This window comes from Acomys russatus, chromosome 2 (assembly GCF_903995435.1).
Source record: "Acomys russatus chromosome 2, mAcoRus1.1, whole genome shotgun sequence".
NCBI lineage: Eukaryota > Metazoa > Chordata > Mammalia > Rodentia > Muridae > Acomys > Acomys russatus.
In genome coordinates, this window is record NC_067138.1 from 105,178,899 (window position 1) to 105,204,581 (window position 25,683).

At 37.9% G+C, this 25,683-nt stretch overlaps 1 protein-coding gene and 1 pseudogene across 1 annotated transcript in view; one reads left to right on the top strand and one right to left on the bottom strand.

The window, feature by feature from the left end:
• Positions 1–25,683, top strand: part of Efcab7 (EF-hand calcium binding domain 7) — a 58,013-nt gene that overhangs the window by 19,739 nt on the left and 12,591 nt on the right. The window contains exons 7-9 of the mRNA XM_051164690.1: positions 8,500–8,609; positions 12,038–12,195; positions 14,086–14,219. Coding sequence (XP_051020647.1) covers positions 8,500–8,609; positions 12,038–12,195; positions 14,086–14,219 — 402 coding nt within the window. The remainder of the gene's footprint in view (positions 1–8,499; positions 8,610–12,037; positions 12,196–14,085; positions 14,220–25,683) is intronic.
• Positions 11,015–11,559, bottom strand: LOC127205475 (60S ribosomal protein L17-like; annotated as a pseudogene).

Consider the following 25,683-nt stretch of genomic DNA (forward strand, 5'->3'; position numbering starts at 1 on the left):
ACCAAAAGCAATTTACAGATTCAATACAATCCCTATCAAAATAACTACACAATTTTGAAAAGACATTGAAAGATCAATTCTCAACTTCATATGGAAAACCAGAAAACCCAGAATAGCTAAAGCAATCCTGTACAATAAAAGATCGTCCAGAGGAATCTCCAAACCTGATCTCAAGCTGTACTATAGAGCAACAGTAATTAAAACAGCATGGCACTGGCATAGAAATAGGCTAGTTGACCAATGGAATCGAATTGAAGAGCCAAAAATAAATCCACACACATATGGACACTTATTTTTTTTTTTTTTTTACAAAGAAGCCAAATCCATTCAATGGAAAAAGGATAGCATCTTCAACAAATGGTGCTGGTCTAACTGGATGTCTACATGTAGAAAGATGCAAGTAGATCCATATTTATCACCATGCACAAAACTTAAGTCCAAGTTGATTAAAGACCTCAACATAAACCCAGAGACACTAAATCTGTTAGAAGGAAAAGTGGGGAAGAGCCTGGAACTCATTAGCACAGGAGACAACTTCCTGAACAGAATTCCCAACAGTCCGGGCTCTAAGGTCAACAACTAATAAATGGGACCTCATGAGGCTGAGAAGCTTCTGTAAGGCAGAAGACACTGTTGACAGAACAAAACTACAGCCTACACACTGGGAAAAGATCTTCACCAACCCTACATCTGACAAAGGTCTAATGTCCAAAACATATAAAGAACTCAAGAAATTAAACGCCAACAAACCAAATAACCCAATTAAGAAATGGGGCTTGGAACTAAACAGAGAATTCTCAACAGAGGAATATCGAATGGCTAAGAAATACCTAAAGACATGCTCAATGTCCTTAGTCATCAGAGAAATTCAAGTAAAAAAAACTCTAAGAATCCATCTTACACCCATCAGAATGGCTAAGATCAAAAACTCATGTAACAGCACATGCTGGCGAGGATGTGGAGAAAGAGGAACACTCCTTCATTGCTGGTAGGAGTGCAAAACTGTACAACCACTTTGGAAATCAATCTGGTGCTTTCTCAGAACACTGGAAATAGGGCTACCTCAAGACCCAGCTATTCCACTCCTTGGAATATATCCAAAAGATGCCCCACCACACAACAAGGACATGTGCTCAACCATCTTCATAGCGGCCTTATTTGTAATAGCCAGAACCTGGAAACAACCTAGATGTCCTTCAGTCAAAGAATGGATAAAGAAACTGTGGCACATTTACACTATTGAATACTACTCAGCTATTAAAAATAAGGAAATCCTGAAATTTGCTGGCAAATGGATGGAACTAGAGATGATCATCCTGAATGAGCTAACCCAAACCCAGAAAGATACACATGGCATATAATTGGACACTAGCCCAACAGAGATGTCCCCTGAAAATCTACACTTGCCCTGAGATTGGGATAGATACTGGTACTTCCTATTGGGACATTAGGTGAGAGAGGTAAGGAAGAATGGGGAAATAGAAGGATCCAGAGCGTCCTCGAACCCTACAAGATGACCATTAAGGCTGGTGGATCTGGACCCAGGCAGGTCAGCTCAAAATACTGTAGCAACAAAGGACAATACATACAGTGAACCTGGAGCCCCTAATCAGATCTAGCCAATGGACACCACATTCTCCACAATTGTGTGGAGAGCAGGGACTGCCTTGGGCATGAACTCTGGTGTCCCCTATTTGACCACTTCCCCTTGGTTGGGAGATCTGGTGACCGGAAGAATAAGCGGGCTACCAGGAAGAGACCTGATAGGCTGTGATATTATAGTGGGGGAGGAGGTCCTCTTCTGTCACAGACCTAGGGGAGGGGAATAGGATGAAAGAGGGAGGGAGAGGTAACAGGAAGATACAAGTGAGGGGATAACAATTGAGATGTAATCTGAATAAATTACTTAAATAAATAAATAAAGAAAGAAAGAAAGAAAGAAAGAAAGAAACATCCATAGTGATTTCTATGGTGTTTATCCTGGCTTAGGTCTCCCACCAGCAGTTTATAAGGATTCCATTTTGTCTGCATTCTTGTTGGAAGTGTTCTCTTTGCTCAGGATTCTTTTGGCTAGCCAGGGTGTCTTATGCTTCCAGATGAATTTTAAGATTGTGTTGTTTGTTTTGTGAAGAATGGCACTGGATGTCCAGAGGGCATTGCCGTGAGTTTGTAGATGTTATTGGTACGATACCCACTTCATAGTAGTGATTCTTCCAGTCAGGGACCATGGGAGGTTTCCCTCTTTCAATGTCGTCTTCACCTTCATTTGTTTAAAAGTTATAAAGATGTTTTTGTTTATTTGTAAGTTTTTAAATAATAAAGTTCATTAAAATAAATTTTTCATTGTAGAGGTCTTTTGCCTCCTTGGTTAGGTGTATTATAAGGGTTTGTTGTTCTGAGGCAATTGTGAATTGGTTATTTTCTTGATTGTTCTCTCAGTATGTTTGTTACTGGTGTTGAAGATGACTACCGGTTTTTGTATGTTTGTCTACTGCTACTTTGCTGATAGTGTTTATCAAATCTAGTTTTCTGGTGGAGTCTTTATGGTCTCTTATGTGTAAAATCTTATCTACAAATAAGAATTCTTTTATTTATTTTATTTTTAAATTTTAAACATGGTCATTAAAAATATCGTGAAAAATCTCAGATCTGAAGACTATACAACTCTGTAAATCTCTTTACAGTTAGAATAGCCATTTGGTTCTTCCTAGCACCTAACACTTGGCCTTTCCTTTTCCCTTTTCTCCATGTTGTACTGCATCTACAACTACATTTGCCAATATCTATGTAAATATTTATAATATATGAGATATTATTGCCTAGATTCTCTATATGAGGGAGATATACAGATTATTTTTCCTTTCTGAGATAGTGCGGCCTTACTTAATAGTATACAGTCTAAGCCTATCTACTTTGCTGCAAGTTTTGTGATTATATTTCTCTTTAGAGAAGAGTAGTTTTATACACACACACACACACACACACACACACACACACACACATTTTTCATTATCCATTTATCAGTTGGTGGACTTCTAGATTGATTCCAGTTCTTTGCAATAGTGAGTAAAGCAGCTATGAACTAGGGTATGGAAATCTCTGGGTATATGTCCATATTGTTTTTAATTATCTGTATTACCTGTATTATTTGTAGGCCCGGCTAGTGATCAATTAAGACACAGACACCTGTTATATTTTAAAATAGCCATAGTTAACCTGGGGCAGGGCAGACATCAATCCTCTAAACTACCTCCCATAATGGGGCAGGCATGGGATCTCTGCCGCAATCCCATGCCATCTGTTTCCAATAATCTCTATCAAGCTCCCTCCCGTCTATAATCCCATGTACTTGCTAATGTTCTTCATCTGGACCGAATTCTCCATCCATGGCGGCCATGTACTTCTCCTCCAGCTAACCCATGGTGGCCTTACTCTCTTCTCTTCAGGTCTCTCTCCTTTCCCCTCGTGGCGGACTTTCTTCTTCCCAGAATTCCTTCCTCTCTAAGCCCCACCTATCTCCTGCCCTGCCCAGGTGGGGTGGCTTTTTATTAAGCAAAAGGTGGGTCAGACAGCAAGCAGTAATTAGCATCAAAATACATCAGATTATCCCCCAACATCTCCCCTTTTCTGTCTAAATAAAAAAGGCCTTTTTAAATATATAGTAAGTACAATTATGAAAATTACAAAAACCAAAGGGTAAGACTTACATACATTATTTTTAATCAAAATGTATTTGGCAACCTTATAGAAAATATTATCTATTCTATCTTGGTAAATCTAAAGTTTTGAACCTAAATCAACATCTATTAAAGCTCAAATCTATCAACCTAAAGGTATCTATCTAGACTTAGAAGTATCTTTTTAATTCTTAAACAACTAAGCTTAATTTTAAAATTAACTATCTGGTCTTCAACCCCATCAGAGACTTGAGAAGGAATAAATTTAACTATCTGAGTAAACAGGAAGTGCAGGTTGGCAGCTTCCAAAATGAAAAAATATGAATTTGTACAGGGTAAAAGATAAGAGTCTAACTTTATTGTTCTGCAGGTGGAGGGCCAGATTTGAGAGCAAATTGTCGAAGAGACTATCTTTTTCCAATGTAAGGTTTTATTTCCTTTGTCAAAAATCAAATGGGCATAGCTTTGCTGTTTTGCTTCTATGTGGTCTATTCCATTCCACTGATCGATTTTCAGGCCAGCACCAGGATGTCTGTATGGCTGAAGTTCTGTAATGCAATTTGAGGCTGGCTGTTGTAGGCCTCCATTGGTGTTCTTACTCTTTACGACTCATTTGGCTATTCATGGTCCTTTATGATTTCAAGTGAATTCTTATATTGCTTGTTCAAAACTTGTGAAATTTTGAGAGGTGTTAAATTAAATCTGTAACGTAATTTTGATAGTATAGTCATTTTCACAATAGTTATTCTGCTGGTCTGGGAGCTTGGAGTGTCTTCCCACTCTCTGGTGCCTTTGATCTCCCCGTCTACTGAGGTTTTCATTGTAGAGAACTTTCTCATCTTTGGTTAGTTACATCTATTCCTAAATACTTAATTCTTTGAAATTATTTTGAAGGGAATATTTTCTAATTTCTTTCTCTGAGAGTACACCATTAGTATAAATAAGACTACTTTTTCTTTTTTTCAAAAAATAATTTTATAATCTGTAATTTTGCTGTTAAGTGTTTATTAGGTCCAAGAATTTTCTAGTAGACTCAATAGGCTCTTTTAAGTAAATGATGATGTCATCTGCAAATATGTATATTAGAACAGTACAAATGAGCACTTTGACTGTTTTTCCTATTTGTATTACAGGCATTTTTCTCTTATTGCTCTAGTTAAGACTTCAAGTTGTATATTGAGCAACAGTAAAGAAAATGGTAGTTATACTTCAAGAAGGCACTAGTTTAGACAGCTACTGTGTTATCATTTTGCAAAGCAAGTGAATGAATATGCATTTAAAGCATGTTTTTTGTTTACTTGTCTGTTTTCCCAAGGCAGGGTTTCTCTGTATAGCCTTGGAGGTCCTGGACTTGCTTGGTATACTAGGCTGGCCTTGAACTCACAGCGACCCACCTGCATCTTCCTCCCTGAGTGCTGGTAAAGTATGTTTTATTAAAAACAAAATTATTTGCTATTTGGATTCTTCATGACATAGAAGCAACTTTTTATTTGCTTTTTTTTTTTTTTTTTTTTAGACAGGGTCTCCTGGCTGTCCTGGAACTCACTATGCAGACTATAATAGCCCTGAACTCAACAGAGATCTGCCTGCCTCTGCCATCCAAGTGCTTGGATTAAAGGCCTGTGCCACCATGCCAGACCTTTTATTTACTAGTTAGTTGTAGCCTTTTCTATTTATAAACCTTAAAATTAATAATTTCTAACAGAAATTCTGTAGAAGCATAGTTTGCAATATGAAACTGAAAGTGTTTTAACATCTTCAGTGTGCATATCTATACCTGAGAAGGCCTCTGTTAATAATGTTCTCATTCACAGTATTTTTGTATGTATTTAATAATTCTGTACTGTTTGAAATGGCCACTTTTTTAGTGTGATACTGAGAATTGAATCCTGACCCTCATGCATGCTAGCCAATTGTTCTACCAGAAGCTATATTCCCAGCCATTTTGTCATTTTAATCAGTAAGAATTGTCTACGGTGATCCCTTTAGATATTTTTAAAATAATGATTGTTCCAAATCATCATCAATCTATAGATATAAATATCTTGCCCACAGATTCTCTTGTGCCTCTAAAGTAGATAATTTAGAGGTTTTATTTCATATAGTGCAGGATAGCTACAATGTTTGGTAGTTGACTAAATCCCCCACCTCATTTTGTTTGGATTGGTTTTGGGTTTTGAAACAGAGTCACACTCAGTGATTTTCCTATTTAGCCCCTCAAGGAGTAGACCAGCATCACACTGGGCTCAGCAGTCAAAATTTATTTATTTATGCCCATGTGACTTTGAGTGTCAGACATCTGAAAAGTCCAGAGAGCATTGTGAGCTGTCATGTGGGTCTGGGAACAGAACTGGGGTCTTCTGCAGGCAGCAGGTGCTTTTAACCGCTGAGCCAGCTCAGTCCTTGATATTTATAAGCAATAATGACAACATCAGTTAAAGAGTAAATTACATGGCTATGCAGGTCCAGTGTTATTTTTTATTCTTATGAAAAGAATTCCTTTGTTAATTTATTCATCAAATATTTATTGAGATTTTTATGTATTAGGCCTCAATTCAAGTACATAAAAGGCCAAAGTACCTACTCTCAAGGACTTAGGTTTTAGTGGAGGAAACAATAAAAAAGTAAATAGTAAAGGAACTGGCATAGTACGACACACTCATAGTCTCAGTGCTGGGGATGCTGAGGCTGGAGGATGAGTTTCAGGTCATCCTGGGGTACATATGTCTAAAAGGGGAGGGATAATGGCAGTACATGCCTCTGATCCCACTAGTCAGGAGCCTGAAGCTGGAGGATTGCCCCAAGCTCGAAGCCATTTTAGTCCACAAAGTAAGTTTCAAGCCACCAAGGCTGTGGTATGAGTCAGTCTCCCCCTCCTCTTTCCCCTTCCTCTCTCCCTCCCTCTCTCTCTTTCTCCCTCTCTCTTTCTCTGTATATACACACTTATGTATTCATACATAGATAATAAATAAAAGAGGAAAAATGAGGATAAAATGAAAAACATGAAGAAAGACTGGGTTCTGAGAAATGTAGACTGCCGTTAAATTGGAGCCAATCGAGTATATGACTCATTACAAAGGTGACATATGGCCAAAGATTTTTTTTAAAGTATGTCAGTTATCAACTACTATAAATCAAAATACTCCAAAACTCAATGCCTTAAAACAATTAAGACTTTGTTCATTCATGAGTTTGTTGGAATGCTAAGTGCATCTTTTAGGCTGAGCCAGCCAGGCCTTCTGTGCAGGCTCACTTACATTTGCAGTCAGTGCTTTATGATGCTGGCTGTTTTCTCCTGTGTGTTCCGTCTCATCTGAGACAACTTGAATGCTTCATATGGTCTTTCATCCTCCAGTAAGCCAGCATGCACTTTATTATATTGGAACAGGAATCTGAGGGAGAGAGAGAAAAAAGCAGACATTCAAAAGTTTTTTTTTAAGAGTGGAGGTCTCAAAAGTGACACAGTGTTATTTCTGTTACACTCTATTATTCATAAGTCACAAAGTCCAAATCAATAAGACCTCAAAATAAACTTTGTCTCTTGATGGAGAAGCTGTCTAATTGCATTGAGAGGCCTGTGAATCAGAGAGGGCAGCCATTTTTGCCGCCCTTTCGTAGGAGACCAGGGAGTAAGCATATTGCTGTGGAAGGATAAATGAAGAGCAGTGGAGGTGGCAGAGCATTCCAGATTAAGTGCCAAGTAATGGACTCTGGTGCAGAGTGTGATGGCACAGATGGAGATGTTGGGTAGAGAGATGGCCTAGTAGTTAAAAGGACCAGAATCTCTTGCAGAGGACCAGGATTCAGTTGCCAGCATCCAACTGGCTTACAACAGTGTGTAAGTTCAGTTCCAGGGATCCAACACCCTCTTCCGGCCTTCAGAGGCTCCTGCACACATGTAACATATAAACTCATGCAGGCAGACACACATAATAAAATAAATCAATCTTAGAATGGAAGCTAGCCTGTCTGGAAGGAGTAAACAAGATGTTGGTGGGGACGAATACAGATCATAAGGAACAAGAATGTAAACTGTAAAAGATTTCCCCTATAATGAGAACTTTACTAAGAGAAATAAAATTTGGGAAGTGAAAGGTTTTGTTTGTTTGTTTTTATGTTTTTATGGTTAGTTTTTTCAAGCAGTTTGAATACATATCTGAGTTTTGTTATTGATTCTGTTGTGACTGGTGCAATGTTTCTTATTTATTCTCTTTGGGGTTCTCAGAGAGTCTTGGATCTGTTGCCTTTAATTGCTTATGAAAAATCCTCTCCTTGTATTTCTTCCGCCTTCTTTCTTTTCTGTTTTTAAAATATGTATTTAGTTATTCATCTATTTATTTATTTTTATTCTACTGGGTAAAGAACTTAAAACCTGCACTCCCTCTTTACTGAGGTAATTAATTTTATTCCTTCTCAAGTCTCTAATGGGGTTGAAGACCAGATAGTTTAGTTTTACAATTATGCTTACTTGTTTAGGGATTAGGATGTTTTTAGGTCTAGATAGATGTTTTAAGTTGATAATGATGAGATAATATAGCTATTGATTTACATTCAGAATTTTAGACTCACCAAGATAGGAAAGATGTGTTCTTCAAGGCTGTTAAATATAAATAGCCAAAATACTATGAATATAAGATTTATATAAATCCTGATTGTTTCATGGTTCTTCCTGCTGTAGGTAGTTTATTGTGTATATGTATAATAATATAAATGTATATGTAAAAACATTTAATAAAAAATACTAAAAAAAGAACTTAAAAGGATGTGTAGTGATTGTTCCGAGGTGGCTTTTGTTGGTGATGATGTTGTTTTGTGTTTCTAGGAAAACATCCTCCCTGGTTATCGGTTGACACAGCCTTATATATTCTTAAGGAAAATGAGGATCAAGCAGAGCCGCAGCTCATGTGTTTTACTAAGCTACGAAATAGAGAAGTATGCATACTTTTAAAGGAATTAATAGCTTTTCCCTAGTATTTTATACTCAGATGTTATCTATTCTAGTGAAAGTATTGGCAGTCCCTAATCATTATGCTATTATATATGTTTTATTAACTGGAAATGACTTTTTCTTGTATTCTGAAGTTTTGGGCATGGGGTAGAATTGAGGATTGGTTGACATACTAAATGCACATATTTTTTTGTTGTACTCAGTAAAAAGGTTGCTGCCATTAGAGCCTCCCCATGCTCCAAGTATGTTTCCATACTGGGAAGGTTGCTTTAATGTCTGCCTTACTTGCACTACTCCTGCAAAGCAGGACCACTTCACAATGACTTTCCTCAGGCTTGACTCATGGCATAAGGTCCAAAAATAGTCTGATGGAAGAAGTGATTCTAAACATTTCCCTTGAGGTTTTTCTGGTGTTTTCTAATTATGTATATACTCAGAGGACAAATATGTGAGCAGATACATACATGTGACTATTTCTATTATGAGGACTACAAAATACATTCTAGTACACAACAGACATGACACTGTTCAAGGACTTGCTGCAGTATCATATTCAATCTTTATATTGGTCCAGCAACAGATGAACATATCCCTGAAGGAATGTTATATGGCAGTCTTTATTGGAGGCTTCCTAACAGACCAGTTAGTTATCGCCAGAACCAAATGAAATGGCAGAAGTTAACGTTTTTACTGAGCTCTTCTTCAGAGCTAACTATGAGGTTCAAGATAAAGCAGTGTCAGAAACAATAGCTTTTCCCATTTGGTTTTGGGTAAAACGGCTTTCTTATGTGATTGCATGTGTAAAAACAGTCAGTCATAGCAAGGCTATGTGTAAACTGAGTTTCTGTGTACCTCTTTATAGGCTTCTGTTTATCTGCAATATGTCATATTTACAAAGGACTTTTACTAGTATTTTTAGCATCACAATTATTTTCCTTAAGAAGAGTTTTGTGCCCATGAAGAACTTTTCACTTGCTATCCATAGTGGCACTTTACAGTTATATGTGGGGAATAAAGGGAGTTCATGGGAAAGCATAGATTAGGAAGTAGCAAGATATATAAAACTATACATATATAGTTTTATTTTGTCTTTTGAGACAGGGTTTCTCTGTGTGGCCCTGACTGTCCTGGAACTTGCTCTATAGAACAGACTGGCCTGAACTCACAGAGATCCACCCGCCTCTACTTTCCGAGTGCTGGGATTAAAGGTGTGCACTGTTACCACTCAGCTAGATATTTTTTTTAACTCCTATATGTCAGCCTACATATGGCCAGTCTAAGCAATTATCATTTCCAACGCATGCATTTGGTAGTTTAACCTTCATAATGATCCTCAGTTACATTGAATTATTTTTGCTATCAAAATAGGGCTTGATGCCAGTTTACGGGTGATTAAGGCCCTTGGATAAGCAGACACAAAGAATCTAAAGCTTAGATGAGCAGTTGGCAAATCAGGCAGGAAGAGTACTTAATCTAGAACTCAAATGAGCATCTTGTTTTGTTTATGAGCCTCCAGGATGACCTAAAATATACATAGGTTTTAAAACAGACTATTAGAGCACAGTACCTGATAGACTTTGGTGGCTAGTCTGCACTACAGCACAAGTAACTGTACGTACCTATTACACACAACAATGGGATGGATATATAGAGTTAAGATAGTGAAAAGATGGTCCCTAGTTTTTATAAAAAATGTTTCAACACCAGATGTTTAAATTCCTACGAGTACATAGAGGGATACCATTTGCTTTCTCCATAGAACAGGTGAATAAAATGTTTTCTATACAAATGTTTTGATACTCGGATAAATATCTAACATTTGTTAGGAAACAGTTTCAGAGAAGCAGGTCTGTCCAGACTCTATGTCTTATTTTATGTCCATGTCACACAAGTAATCTTAACAATACACTTAAATATTTTGCCAGAAAATACAAGGGAGATTCACAAAGATCAATTCCTCATGATTTCACCCTCCACCCCAATGCATGTACGCACATGCACACTCCTAATGAGTCAAACTTACAGAAGCAAAAATAATGATGTGACTTTCATATAATAACAGCCGTGGGGAGTCAGAGATAGGAGATCTACAAATTCAAGGCCAGCATGAGCTTCCTAACACATTCAAGGCCAACTATATAGTGAGACTGAAAAAATAAAAAACACATGAGTTCCTGGCTCAAAAATCAAAAAAGTAAACAACAGTAGAAAAGGGAGAGTAACATTGTAATCTATATAATTCAGCTTTTGCAACTGTGTTTAACTCATGTAAATGATGAATTTAAAAAATATATTTAACTTCTTTTGATATCATTGAAATGTTATTTACAAATCATATATTTATTTTATTTTATTTTTTACTTTTATCTGCATTTATTTTATGCAGAATTTATTTCCGTGCTATCAGTTTTTGTTTCTTCAGTTTCTTCTGGGATATCTTCTTCTTCTTCTGTGCCACTTTCTCCTCTGGCTTTGGAACAATCTGCTCCTTTCAGTGAGGACCATCATGATGTGGCCGGGGGAGCTCATGTATGGGTGAATCTGGCCATGGGCTCTGTAAGTTTGTCGGCGCATCTTCAGTGCCTTGTTCACCTGGATGTGTTCAATGACCAGGAAATCTACATCTAAACCCTTATTCTCTGCATTTTTCACCATGTGCAGCAAAAATCCAGCACTCTTTTTTGGCCACCGACCCTGAGTCCAGCCCCACTGTTTGGCCTGGGCACACCTCCCAACTCCACCACTACACAGCCAGAATGGCACACATTGCTTCTTTAAAGTGACATCTTTCAGATACTTGGTGGCTTTTCGGATATGCATACCCTTGATGGCCTGGGCAGTTTCCCAGGTGTTCTTAAGGTGAACACGAAGATATGAACCTCTTGATTTGCATGATTTTGTAGGGTTTTCTGGGTCAAGTGGGTAGCGAACCATCTTCGATGGTCACTTACAGACCACTTACAGGAAGAGGAGGCACGAGGGCTACTGGGAGAATTCACAAATCATATATTTATAAGTAGACCTTTACTGCTTTTTTTTTTAAAAAAAGAGGCTTAGTATTTAATTTTTAAAAATCCTAAAATTACTCCTTGCTTCTCTGTTGAAGACATTTGCATCACAAACATTTTTAAAGATCTTAGTAGGTGACTTAAATGTGTATTGCGTCTTCTCTACTTTTGTTTTTAAGTAGTTTTAAAAACATAAAGAACCGTAGTTTGTGGTGTCATACTAGGACTACCCCTAAGAAAAATAATTTAAAATGAGTAAAAGATTAATAAACTATAACTAAATTAGTGTTGATTAATGTTAAGTGATTTAAAACACATGATGTCTGAAGTTTCCCCTTCAGAAGAAAGATTGAAAGTCATTGAGCTTTTTGGTTGTTTATTTTGTTTAATTCTTTTGATAAAAGGTGTCTGGATGGACTGGTGAGCTAGGACCAGGGATTTATTGGTTAATCCCTTCCACAACTGGCTGTAGGCTAAAAAAAGAAACAAAACCAGTGACAGAAGAAGCCCAGCTTGTACATAGAGATGACACAGGGGAGCTATTTCTTACAAATGAGTTTAGGTAAGTTTTGTTTATCAGTGCTAGAACTGTGACTGTGACATAGAACATAAATCAGTCGTTTGCCTTTGCCCATTTTCTTTGGCCGTCTCCCGCCCCCTTCTTTCTGTTTTAATTCAGTATCTTACCACGTGGTGGATAGTATGCTTAAACATATGAGAGAGGTACAAAAAGCCAATACCTCATGATTTTGTGTGTATGTGGGATATAAAAAGTGAAATTTATAGAAGCAGAGAACAGAATGGTGATTATAAGGGCTTGGTGGTATGAGGGAATTTGGGAAAGTATCGTTTAAAAGAGAAAATTTCTGTAGACAGAAAGAATAAACTCATTTATCCATTGTATAAAATAGTGATTAGATTATAGTCAATAGAAATTTATTATATTTAATAGAAATATATTTGAAATTGCTATGAGTAGATCTTAAGTGTTCTCACCATAAAACTAAATATGTGAGATAGTAGATGTATTTTTAGCTTGATTTATTCATCCCACCATGTATACATAGACCAAAGCATGCTGTGTGTAATAAACATATATATTTATAATTCACTAAGTAACCAAGAGTGACAAGACAGGGATTGTCATTAATTTCTAGGTTCTATGCACTTGACCTTACTTCATGTGTGTCTCTCCCAGGGTCTTCTCTACTAGACACTGGCTCTAAAGGAACTGGTGCCAGTTGTACTCTTGATTTTGATAACTGTCAACTTTAGGTTGCCTCAACTTTAGGTTGTTCTCCTGCATCCCAGATATTCACAATGAGATTTGGCCACAGACAGATCAAGATGTACTCGGATTAATATAGCTCAGAAAAATTCTTCAATGCCATTAATATTACCTCCTTTGAAACTTGTCCTCAAAAATTACCTTTCGGAGCTAGAGAGATTGCTTAGTGGTTAGGTATACAGGAAGTATTAGCTGTTTTGGCAAGAGATCACATCCAAAGACCTTCTAGGTCTGTGTGATCCAACTGGAATACAAACATGTCTTTAATCCAGGAGACAGAGGCAAACAGACCTGAGTTCAGGGCCAGCATGGTATAGAGCAAGTATCAGATAAAGAAAAGCTCAGATCCAGGCATGATGGTACATAATCCCAAATTAAGGTAAAGTTAGTTTGTAGAAGGAAGCATCCATGTGTAAAAGTGATGACTAATTGAGTGGCAGAAAAAGTGATGAATCAGAGAATATTTGACAGAATAGGATACGCCCAACTCTCATGAGAAGAGAGAGGAAAGGGAAGCTACTTAAGAGGCAATTTACAGAGGAAGGAGGAAGGTTTTTACCAGGACAGTAATAGAGAGATGGGTTGCAGATAGAGAACTCGGATGAAAACAAGACGAGCCAGAAAAGGCCAGAAGATTAGAGAAGATTGCTGAGTTAGTCGGAGGCCAAGCAAAGCAACTCCAGGGCCAAGAGAAGCCAGATTGAATAAATCAGCTGGGAGAGAAATTTGAGCCAGAACAGCTGAGTTGAGCCAGCCAGCCCAGAGCTCAGAAAGAACACATAAGGGTGAGCTTATTAAGCAGTAAGTCTCAGAGGCTAACACATTCTAGGCCTAGGTTAGATTGTATGGAGGTTAGAAGCTTCCAGGGCTAGGTCTAGGTTAGCAGAAGGAGGCAGTAAGCCTTCTAGACAATTGAGACAGGAATAAAAGTTATTTTTACAGTTAAGAATATTTCGCTTCAGTTCCTAGCACCCATGTGGTGGTTACACCCATCTGTAACTTCAGTCGCAGGGGATCCAATACCCTCTCTGGCTTCGGCAGACATCAGGAAGGCATATAATGAACAGATATACATGCAGGCAAAACATACATATACATGTAAAAATTTCCTATCTTTAAACTTTTTCTTTTAATAATAATAATTTTCATTTCTTACAATTCTAGATCAACTTTGTCAGAGATATTTGAAGTAATTGATTTAGATGGGAATGGTCTTATTAGCCTTGAAGAGTACAATTTTTTTGAGTTGAGAACAAGTGGTGAAAAATGTGATGAGGATGCTTGGGCTGTCTGCAGAGGTAAGTGCTTTTCTTTTTGTTGATGGATATATAGAAAAATATATGACATCCTTTATTTTCAGAAATAATAAGCCAGAGTTCTCCATGGGACATAATTATAACATTTAGAATAGTGGTAGAAAAACCTAAACAGGAGGCTGGAGAGGTGGCATAGTGGTTAAGAGAACTTACTGCCCTTGCCTTGATTTGATTCCAGCACCCAAACCAGGCAGCTTCCAGCCACCTACCTACCACTCCAGATCCAGGGTATTCTATGCCTTGTTTTCTGGCCTTCACATGCATCACTTGGTGTACATAAACTCGTGCACATACATTTTTAAAGTAAATCTCTTTTTTGAACATGAACATTAATAAAAGATGTGAATTTCTATTTGAAGGGCTTAAAATATATTCTTAAAACTTTTAAAATTATTTAGTTATTTGACAATTTCATACATGTATACAATGTTTCTCAGTCACATCCACACTGCAGACACTCCCAACATCTCTACGTCTCACATTAATTTTCTATCCTTTTCCCCCTATTACTTCTCTTCTCCCCTCATCCTCTTCTTTCATTTTCTTCCTTCTCCTCTTCTTCATCCACTGAGTCCAGTTAGTAATGCCTCCTGGAATATTGACTAAACCACTGAGTTGATCGTGTGCTAGTCTTGTAAAGGTAAGCTATGCAGTAAGTGATGAGTGCTAGAGCCGTGTGTTTAGAAGACAGCATTTCTCCCCATCTTCTTGTTCTTGTGTTCTTTCTGCCTCTTCGTCCACCATGTTCCCTGAGCTTTGGGTGAGGATGTTTCCTGAGTGCTCTCCAGTTACTCATGTACTTTGCGGTCACTGTAAGTACTTCAGTTCATTATGAGTCTATATTATCTACTGCTTACTACAGAAAAAGCTTCTCTGGACAGGTTTGAGAGCAAAACTCATCTACAGGTGTAAATATAATTACTCAGGAGGCAGTTTTGACAACATGTCCATTTACTAAAACAACAGTAGCAGATGCCCTGCTATGGTCTCTGGCTTTACCTTCCAAGCCATGGGCTTTTGACAAGTTAATAGTAGTAGGTACGTTCCTTCCTGTGGAGCCGACCTCAAATCGGCTCCAACCATAGAGTGGTTGGTATTCCCATAACGTTCATACCTCTTTAGCACCAGTGTGCGCATCTTGCCTGGCACATTGGTATTGCAGCATACAGTGGTACTACAGGGTAAGACCACTGATGTTTTTACCCCTTAGTAGCCTCTGGCACTATGCAAGCTAGCCAGCAGGGAACAGTTTTCCAAGTGAGTTCCAAATTGATTAGTCTATGTCCTGCAGCCATAGCATGTTGTGTCTTCAGAAGTAGGGTTTTACTACTTACTTATGGTAGATAACAAATAGCAATGGTATCCTAGTTACTTTTCTATTGCTATGATTAAGACACTATAACTAAAGCAACTTTTAAAAGAAAGCATTTACATTGTGGTTTATGAGTCCAGAAGGTTAGAGTCCATGACCATCATGGCAGGGAGCTTGGCAGTAGGCTGGTAGGCATAATGCTGTAGCAGTAGCTGGGAGCTCACATCTTGATCCACTAGCATGATGCAGGAGTCGGGGTGGGGGTGGGGATGGTGTGGCTTTTAAAACCTCAAAGCTCATCCTCAGTGACATAGCTTCTCCAATAAAGCCATACTTTATAATTCTTTCCAAACAGTTCCAACATTGGGAACCTTGTATTCAAACGTTAACCTATGGGCCCATTCTCATTCAAACACCATAAATGGGCAATTGCCCGTGTTACTTTAGGGACCTCTAGAGCTTGCCTGACAAGTAACTCACAAGAAGATCTCTAGCACCTAGCCCTGAGGTTGTCATTAATAGCCCATGTCTTTTGGGGGAATCATTGTCCACCCATGCAGGATATTTTAAAACTCAAATTCCTTAAAAAAAAAAAAAAAAAAAAGAAAGAAAGAAAGAAACTACTTTTCCAGAACGTGGTATCCCTTGGCTACACCCTGGTTCTGAAAAGGACAACAGAGAGTTAATAAGTTAGTTTCACTAAAGTGAAAAAATAAATAAGTAGGTGTACATAAAGTTGTTTATACATGATAAGAATTCTTAGCTGGGTATGGTGGCTCACACCATTAATCCCAGTGCTTGAGAGGCAGAGGCAGGATGATCTCTGAATTTGAGTCCAGCCAGGTCTACAGAATGAGTTCCAGGACAGAAGGGCTGCATAGAGAGTCCTCGTCAAAAACAAACAAACAAACAAACAAAACCAAAAACCCAGCAATAACAATAACACAAGATTTCTTTAATTGTGTGTGTGTGTGTGTGTGTGTGTGTGTGTGTGTGTGTGTGTGTGCTCAACTAGGAAAATCAATCCATGGGTATGTAGAAGCCAAGAACACTATAACAGAACATCACTGAAAATGAGACACAGTCAGTTGTCACTTAAGAGGCATCTGAGATTACAGTAGGGTTTCTATGTTTAAGCCAAAGGCTGAAAAGTCAAAGGGAAAACCCAAAAGCTATAGCCAGCTGTATACCACAGAATAGGAAGTGTGGAGTCCAGAATGCAGTCCGTAGAGTGAGGAACTCTCCCATCCCTGGAGTGGTAATGTATGCTTGTTCAGATGGTGTAAATTTGTGTAGTAAGCAAGCTAGGCAAGAGTCTGATAAATCTGTTTCTCTAACCAGCAAGTAGGGTAAAAATAGGATACTAATATAAAGGTTTCTCATATTTCTTTTTATAAGTATATTGATGTTTAATATTAAAATTCTATTAAGCTTTATAATATTCACAGTACAGTTTTATCTGTAAGCTATAATTATATTGTAACTTTAATAATACAGCTTTTCATTTCTCAGCTTACTATCACTTTTCTTTTTCATGGAAGTGAATGATAATTAAGATTTTGTGTGTGTGTGTGTGTGTGTGTGTGTGTGTGTGTGTGTGTGTGTGTGTGTGTTGCAGGTCCCTGCCTATGCTTGCACATGTAGAGTTCATAGGGGGATACTGGGTATCCTTTTATATCACTGTTGAATTTATTTCTTTGAGACAGAGTCTGTCAATGACCTTGGGGCTAGACTGGAAAGACTGGAAACCAGAAAGTCCCAGCAATCAATCGCCTGTTGGGTGCCAGTCCCCAGCACTGCAGTTACAAACACACACATAGCCATATGCAGATTTTTTAATGTGGATACTGGGATCCAAATTCACACTCTTCATACAAATATGTTATTTACTAATCTATCTCCCCAGTCCCTAATTAAGATTTCATGACACAATATTAGTCAGTAAAGTTCTATATAATTAAATTTGTAGGGCTGGTACAGGGACATTTGCTCAACCATGTTCATAGCTGCTTTATACATAATAGCTAGAACATGGAAACAGCCTAAGTGTCCCTCAGTAGAAGAATGGACTAAGAAACTGTGGTACATTTACACTATGGAATACTACTCAGCTATTAAAAACAAGGAATTCCTAAAATTTGTGGACAAATGGATTGATCTCGATATTATCATAATGAGTGAGTTCACCCAGAAGCAAAAAGAGACAAACGGTATATACTCACTTATATCAAAACACTAGTCCAAGGGATACATACCATGAAAATCTTTACTTACCAAGAAAGTGGGTCAGAAGAGAGTACATCCTATTGAGACTTTAGGCGAGAGTAGCATAGAAGAATGGGGAAATAGTAGGATCCACAGGGTCCTGGAAACCTACAAGAAGAACTTTATGACAGGCAGATCTGGGTCCTGGGGTCCCCCTCAAACTAAGGCACCAGCCAAGGAGAATATAGGCAGTAAACTTTGAACCCCTACCAAGACCTAGCCGACGAACAGGATATTCTCCACCGGTGAGTGGAGTGAGATCTGACTCTCACACGAACTCTGGTGCCCTTTTCTGACCACGTCCCCTGGATGGGGAGGCCTGGCGGCACTCAGAGGAAGGATAGCAAGTTACCAAGAAGAGACTTGATACTCTAAGAGCATATATAGGGGGAGGAGGTCTCCCTCATTCACAGACATAGGGGAGGGGAGAAGAGTGGAAGTGGGAGAAAGGGAGGAATAGGAAGAAACAAGGGAAGGGCTAACAATCGAGATGTAATATGAATAAATTAATTTTAAAAATTAAAAAAATAAAAGAAATTCTGTTTTACAAGTGCTGTAACAGTTTTGATTCCACCAACCATTATTAGCATTCCTGTTGTGCCACATGTCAGCAGCATTTGCTTTTCTCAGATTTTGGGGTTTAGGCATCCAAATAGGTATGTAGTTGGATCTTACTGCTGTCTTAGTTTGTAATCCCCTAATATCATTTGACGCATGGCATCTTTGCATCTATTTCCCATCAATGTAACTTCTTTAGTGATGTCTCTGTTGGTGCCCAGCTCTTACTTTTTGAGATAATGACTTCCTATATAGCTAAACCTCTCCTTAACCTTTATATGGTACCCAGGCCGACCTTAGGCCTACCATTCTCCTGCCCAGACTTCCTACTGCTGGGATTACCGGAGTGTGCCAACATTACTATGTTCTCTTGCTTAGCTTTTTTTCCCTCTTTTTAATGGTGGAGTTCTAAAAGGTCAATGTATGTTATGAATATGTATCTTCTATCAGATGTGTGGTTTGCAAGTATTTCCTCCTAGTGAGTGGTTTATATTTTTATTCTTCTAGCAATATTATTCACAGAGTATAACTTATTGAGAAATTGTATTCTTTCTTAGGTCATGTCTTGTGTGCTATGATGGCTCCTCCAGATTGTCAACTTGACACGCCTAGAAATAGGAAACTGTAGTCCAGGAGTTGCTTCTATCATACTTGTCTATGGGCATGTCTGTGGGGACATTTTCTTGATGGCTAGTTGCTAAAGGAGGGCCCAGCACACTGTGGCAGTGCCACCCATGGGCATGTGGACTTGGGTTCTGTAAGGAGTTAGATAATCAGAAGCAGGAAAAAAGCCAGAATGCAGCAGCTCCTGCCTTGAGCTTCTAGCTTCCTGCCAAAACTCCTTGCCCTGGCTTCCCTTATGATGGACTATGACCTGGAAATAGAATAAACCCTTTTCTCCCCAACTTTCTTTTAGTCATGATGTTATAACAGTAACAGAGAAATAAGTTAGAACATGTTGTTGTTGTTGTTGTTGTTGCCGCCTTTTGAGGCATGGGCTGGTGTAGCCCTGGTTTGCCTTGAACTTGCTATGCAATCAAGAGTGGCCTGGAACTCATAATTCTTTTGCCTCTATCTTCCAATTTTGAGGATTATGTGCATGCTTCACCACACTGGCTTTGTCTTTATGCTCTTACATTTTTATCTAAAAACTTCATCACAAGTCAGCCTACATTTTCTCCTGTTATCTTGAAGAAATTTTATAGTTTTGTGTTGTGCAGTTTCATCTGTGGCTAATCTGAAGTGACTGTTAGTGAAAAGTTTAGAGTCTATGCCCAGATTTATTTCTCCTTGGATATGGGTATCCAGGTGTTTTGGTCTATTGTTGAAAAGACTTCTTTGGTCATTGTGTTGCTTTGCTCCCTTGCTGCTTGTCAGTAGTTCAGATATATTCTGTTACACTGACCTATTTTCCAATTCTTTCACCAATGGTTATCATAGCTTTATGTAAGCCTTTGAGTCAGAGGTTCATAGTAGAACCCACTTTCTTTTAGTAGTGCTACGAGTCGAATCTGCTTGAGAAGTGCTTTACCACTGAGCTTTAGACCCAGTCCTTTAATAAAATTTAAAAATTAATAAGGATTAAGAGTTTTAAGTTTTAAAGGTCATTAAGTTATTGCTGGTCCACATAGTATAGTATTAAAGACACATTTTCTTTAACACTTTCTTTGTCTTATATATCAAATATTAATTTTTATTTTACTTTACTAAATAGTACTATCATTACTCACTTTGATTTAATCAGCATATTTTTTCTTGAAAAACCTTTGAATCTGTTTCACTTATAAAACATTTTAAAATATTGGTCAATCATCAGGTGTAGCTTTTTTTTTTTTTTACATTCAGCAAACTTTATATTGCAAAAAGAGAAAGAACAATTGAGACAGGTATTTGCTCTAGTGCACAGGAATACATCTATCTGAGCTCCTTTCACAGCTTTGCTTTGCAATGTTTACATAACACACATCAATTCTGACCCAATCACAATGGTAATTAATTTCTTACAATGTAGATATGAAACCCATACACTAATCTACTGCAATACTCTTCAATTTTTTAAATCTGCAATTAAAGCATCACCATGAGAACAAACTTCTTCCCAAGACATTTCTCCTTTCCCTCAGTGATCACTCTCCAAAAGCTGGAATCCTCTCTCAGATCATATAAAGACACACTTAAAGCACAGGGGGAAAAAAGGTTCATCTTGCTAACATAATGCCCGTAAGTCTGGTGAGATAATGCCCATACTGTAACCTTGAAACATGACGTCAGAGTTGAAGCATCACTTAACTCATACAGTACATTATTAATTGTCAACAGTGGCCCACTGACTCACAAGTTCCCTATCTGGCTGATGTCATTTATTAACAGTTTAACCATGACACAAAGAATGTGCTTCTATTAGACTGCTAGTTTAATTTTAGAATTAGAATGCTCAAATTTGGGCTATTTTCAAATACAGAAATACTACTTGTGGCATATGAACTATGGATTTTGTTTCCCATTACTATAGGAAGAATTTATTGAAATAAAGTTTTACGGGACAAAATGAAAATCTACGTGTCTTTTTTTATAATTTCAAGAATTTATTCAAGACATTGTAGGCTCAATTTTCTTATCAATTACATTTTATTATGAACTTATTAAACGAGCCTACCTCCCTAACAACCCGACTAACCCAAACAATCGGAAAAGGACATTAAAGAACACTATAATGAAACCTTAAGGATATCAGTTCCGAGGAATGATCCTCCTGGCATAGGCAGCAGGATTTCAGCAGACCAGCAATTCCACCAAAGTTGCTGCTGGAACCAGGAGCAGCAGCTGGAACCTGAAGCCTCAGCTGGATTCCAAAGCCTTGAAGCTTTTCCTAGAGCAGTTCTCTTTAGGAGCTTCTTGAAGTGCAGGGATGAACAGCCAAGAACCAAGTGCCAACCAAAAGCCTCCTCTCCTGTTTTAGGTGTATGTGTATGTATGTATGTATGTATGTATGTGTATATATATATATATTTCTAAGTGGAAAAACATCCTGCTTTCTCACATCTAAGTGGTAAACATCCTGCCCTCTTCTCCATCCTACACTTGGGATCAAACCAGAAATAGGTTTATCTCCCCTTCAAGACATATTTTTAAAACATATATTGCCAATTTACTCTCCACCTTGTATATTTACATAAGTCCACTTATATAAGGAAAACACAATGTTTTTGTTATTTTATTTTATTTTTGTACATATACACTTATATTATTACACATATATACAATAGATTACCTATGGCAAAAAGAACCATGACACAATCAGGAATTATATAAATGTTACATTCTTAGTGTTTTGGCTATTTTAATTTGACAGCCTTGAAGATGACATCTTTCCTATCTTGGTGGATCTAAATTTCTGAATGTAAATCAATCTCCATCACATATTGTTCATTATCAACTTAGAACACCTAAAAACATCTAGACCTAAAAATATCTTAATCCCTAAACAATTAATCTTCATTGTAAAACTAAGCTACTTGGTCTTCAACTCCCTCAGAGACTGGAGAAAGAGTCTCAGTCAAGAGACTTGATTATCTGAGCATGCTAGGAGTGCAGGTTAATAGCTTTCTAAATGAAAAGTTGACAGAGACAGTTTTCTATCTTAATAGTCACCCAAAATTCTCTATAACATTGGAGCATCTTCTTCAGCCTTCTGGCCCAATATATCTGGCTGACATATTTTTGAGGCAGGAACTATGGAGGACTTGCTAACCCTGTCTTGGCAGATTTTGGCCATCGACTCTGCCTGCATCCAAGCTTGCCATTTTTTTAGGCAGAATTCTGTCCATGGTAGAAATGAGGATCCTTTGAAGCCATCTCCATAAGGAAGTTCTTTGATGCTCATCCTCTTCTTTGAGGTAGGCTGGGTGTTGACAAGAGTTAACCTGTCTCATTGTCATTGAATCTTTAAAGTAATAATAATCTTTTAAGTGCTATTCTGCATGCCTCTAGGGTTTTTGAATATCTTGTCTTTCTATAGAGTCATATCTATCTGCTGTACCTAAGATGTATATTTTTGTGATAAAAGTAGACTAGCAATTGACCGTGATTTAATCTACTAACATTTAATTTGTATAACTTATTTCTCCTAAACAGCTTGATAGCACATTCAAAGCGTTGGAAGTAAACCTTGTATAATAATTGAGTGATATGGATACAATAACTCATATTAGAGTGTATATATGTGTGTGTGTATATATATATATTTAGTGTGTGTGTGTGTGTGAAGAATAATCCTACATTTGAATTCTATAACACTGCATCTAGAACTTATTTTGCATCGATATACAAAATTCTATATCAGTGAATTAAAAATATCTTGTGAGTGACAATTGAGGCATTAAGTTGAGGAGTAGATTCACTAATCTCCTTTATGTTCTATCTTCCCTGTACATTTCTATGTTCTCCCTTCTTTCTTTTCAACCACTTTCTCCAAACAAGATGTCAATGTCCAGTATGCTGCGAGGAATGCATCCTACCAGGTCTGATCCAGTGTCAGTGTCTGGTTCTTTTGTTCTGAAAGCATATAATTTCTCACAAGCATTATACAGTCCTAAAATTATAAGTGTATAAAAGGTGTGCATAGTGCGTGGAACAATTAAGGCTGGATTTCTGCTCGTTGTATGAGTAGGAAAAGAAGACATCTATAAATCTTCGTTCATGCCATATGAAAAATGGTATCTAATAGTAATTCATAGGGGTTCTTTATTCAACAAGAGTCATTGTTTATGCCTAGATATTCACATTTCAGCCAGACTCAGAACTAGTCCTATATGGTGGGATTAGCAATATAAGTTACCTGCTTGTTCTGCAGTTTAAATTCTTCACACCCTGATTGTAGCTCCCTCCCTCATTCCCTGCGAATCCCCCTCCCTCCCTCATTCTCTCTCCCTCCCCTCTCTTAGTACTCAGACAGGGGAGCCCTCTCCCCCTAATATCTGACCTCAGCCTATCAAGTCTCATCTGTATTAGCTGTAACCTCTTCCTCTGTAGCCTGGCATGGCCATCTTGCCAGGGGGAAGTGATCTAAGTTTGGTGGCCAGAGTGCGTGCCTGAAGTAGTCCCTACTCTCCAGACATGGGATCCACAAGGAGACTGTGCTACTACATTGAAGCAGTGGGTCTAGGTCCACATCATACATGGTCCTTGCTTGATGTTTCTGACTCTGTTTTGTAGTGTAGTTATCCAGTATTATGTGGCTAATGTCTGATTATAAATGAGTATATACCGTGCATGTCTTTCTGGGTCTGGGTTACCTCACTCAGGATGATCTTTTCCAGTTCCATCCATTTACCTGTAAATTTCAAGATTTCCTTGTTTTTAATAGCTGAATAGTATTCCATTGTGTAGATGTACCACAGTTTCTTTATCCATTCTTTGGTTGAGGGACATCTATGTTGTTGCCAGATCCTGACTATTACAAATAAAGCTGCTATGAACATTGTTGAGCAAATGCCCTTGTTGTATGGTGGAGCATCGTTTGGGTATATTCCGCAGAGTGGTATGGCTGGGTCCTGAGGAAGAGTTATTCCTAATTTCCCGAGAAAGGACCAGATTGATTTCTAAAGTGGTTGTACAGGTTTGCACTCCTACCAGCAGTGGAAGAGTGTTCCCTTTCTCCTTGCCAGCATGTGCTGTCACCTGAGTTTTGATACACCAGTCATTTGGATAGGTGTAAAATGGAATCTCAGAGCTGTTTTGACGTGCATTTCCCTGATAACTAGGGGTGTTGACATTTCCTTAAGTGTTTCTTGGCCATTCGATATCCTCTATAGAGAATTCTCTGTTTAGTTCTGTACTCCATTTTTTAAATTGGATTAGTTGGTTTGGCAGTGTTTAATTTCTTCAGTTCTTTATACATTTTGGATATTAGCCCTTAGTCTGATGTCAGGTTGGTGAAGAACTTTTTCCAGTCTGTAGGCTGTCATTTTGTTCTGTTGACAGTGTCCTTCACCTTACAGAAGCTTTTCGGTTTCTAAGGTTTATTTATTTATTATTGGTTGATCTTAGGGCCTGAGCTGTTGGTGTTCTGTTCAAGAAGTTGTCTCCTGTGCCAGTGAGCTCAAGGCTCTTCCCCACTTTTTCTTCTAACAGATTTAATGTGTCTGGGTTTATATTGAGGTCTTTAATCCATTTGGACTTCAGTTTTGTGCAGGGTGATAGATCTATTTTTATTTTTCTACATGTAGCTATCCAGTTAGACCAGCACCATTTGTTGAAGATACTATCATTTTTCCATTGTATGGATTTGGCTTCTTTGTTAAAAATCAAGTGTCCATAGGTATGTGGGTTAATTCCTGGGTTTTTTATTTGATTCCATTCATCAACTAGCCTATTTCTATGCCAGTACCATGCTGTTTTAATTACTCTTGCTCTATAGTATAGCTTGAGATCCAGGATGGGGATTCCTCTAGATCTTTTATTTTACAGGATCATTTTAGCTATTCTGGGCTTTCTGTTTTTCTATATGAAGTTGAGAATTGATCTTTCAAGGTCGGTAAAGAATTGTGTGGGTATTTTGATGGGAATTGCATTGAATCTGTAGATTGCTTTTGGTAAGATGGCCATTTTTCTTATGTTGATTCTCCTGATCTATGAGCGTGGGAAATGTTTCCATCTTCTGAAATCTTCTTCAAATTCTCTCTTCAGAGATTTGAAGTTTTTTTTTCATACAAATCTTTCACTTTCTTGGTTAGAGTCACACCAAGATACTTTTATTATTTGTGGCTATTGTGAAGGGTGTTGTTTCCGTAACTTCTTTCTCAGCCTCTTTGTCACTTGTATACAGGAGGGCTACTGATTTTTTTTTTAGTTGATTTTGTATCCAGCCACTTGCTGAAGGTGTTTATCAGCTGTAGGAGTTCCTTGGTAGAGTTTTTGGGGTCACTTATATAAACTGTCATATCATCTGAAAATGGTGATAGCTTAGCAACTTCTTTTGTGATTTGTATCCCCATGATCTCCTTTAGTTGTCTTGCCACTCTAGCTAGGACTTCAAGTACTATATTGAAGAGATACAGAGAGAGTGGACAGCTTTTCCCTGATTTCAGTGGAATTGATTTAAGTTCCTCTCCATTTAGTGTTATGCTGTCTATAGGCTTGCTGTATAGTGCCTTTATTATGTTTAGGTATGTGCCTTGTATCCCTGCTCTCTGCAGGACTTTTAACATGAATGGGTGTTGGGTTTTGTCAAATGCTTTTGCAGCATTTAAAGAGATGATCATGTGGGTTTTTTTCTTTCAGTTTGTTGATATGATGAATTACATTAATGGA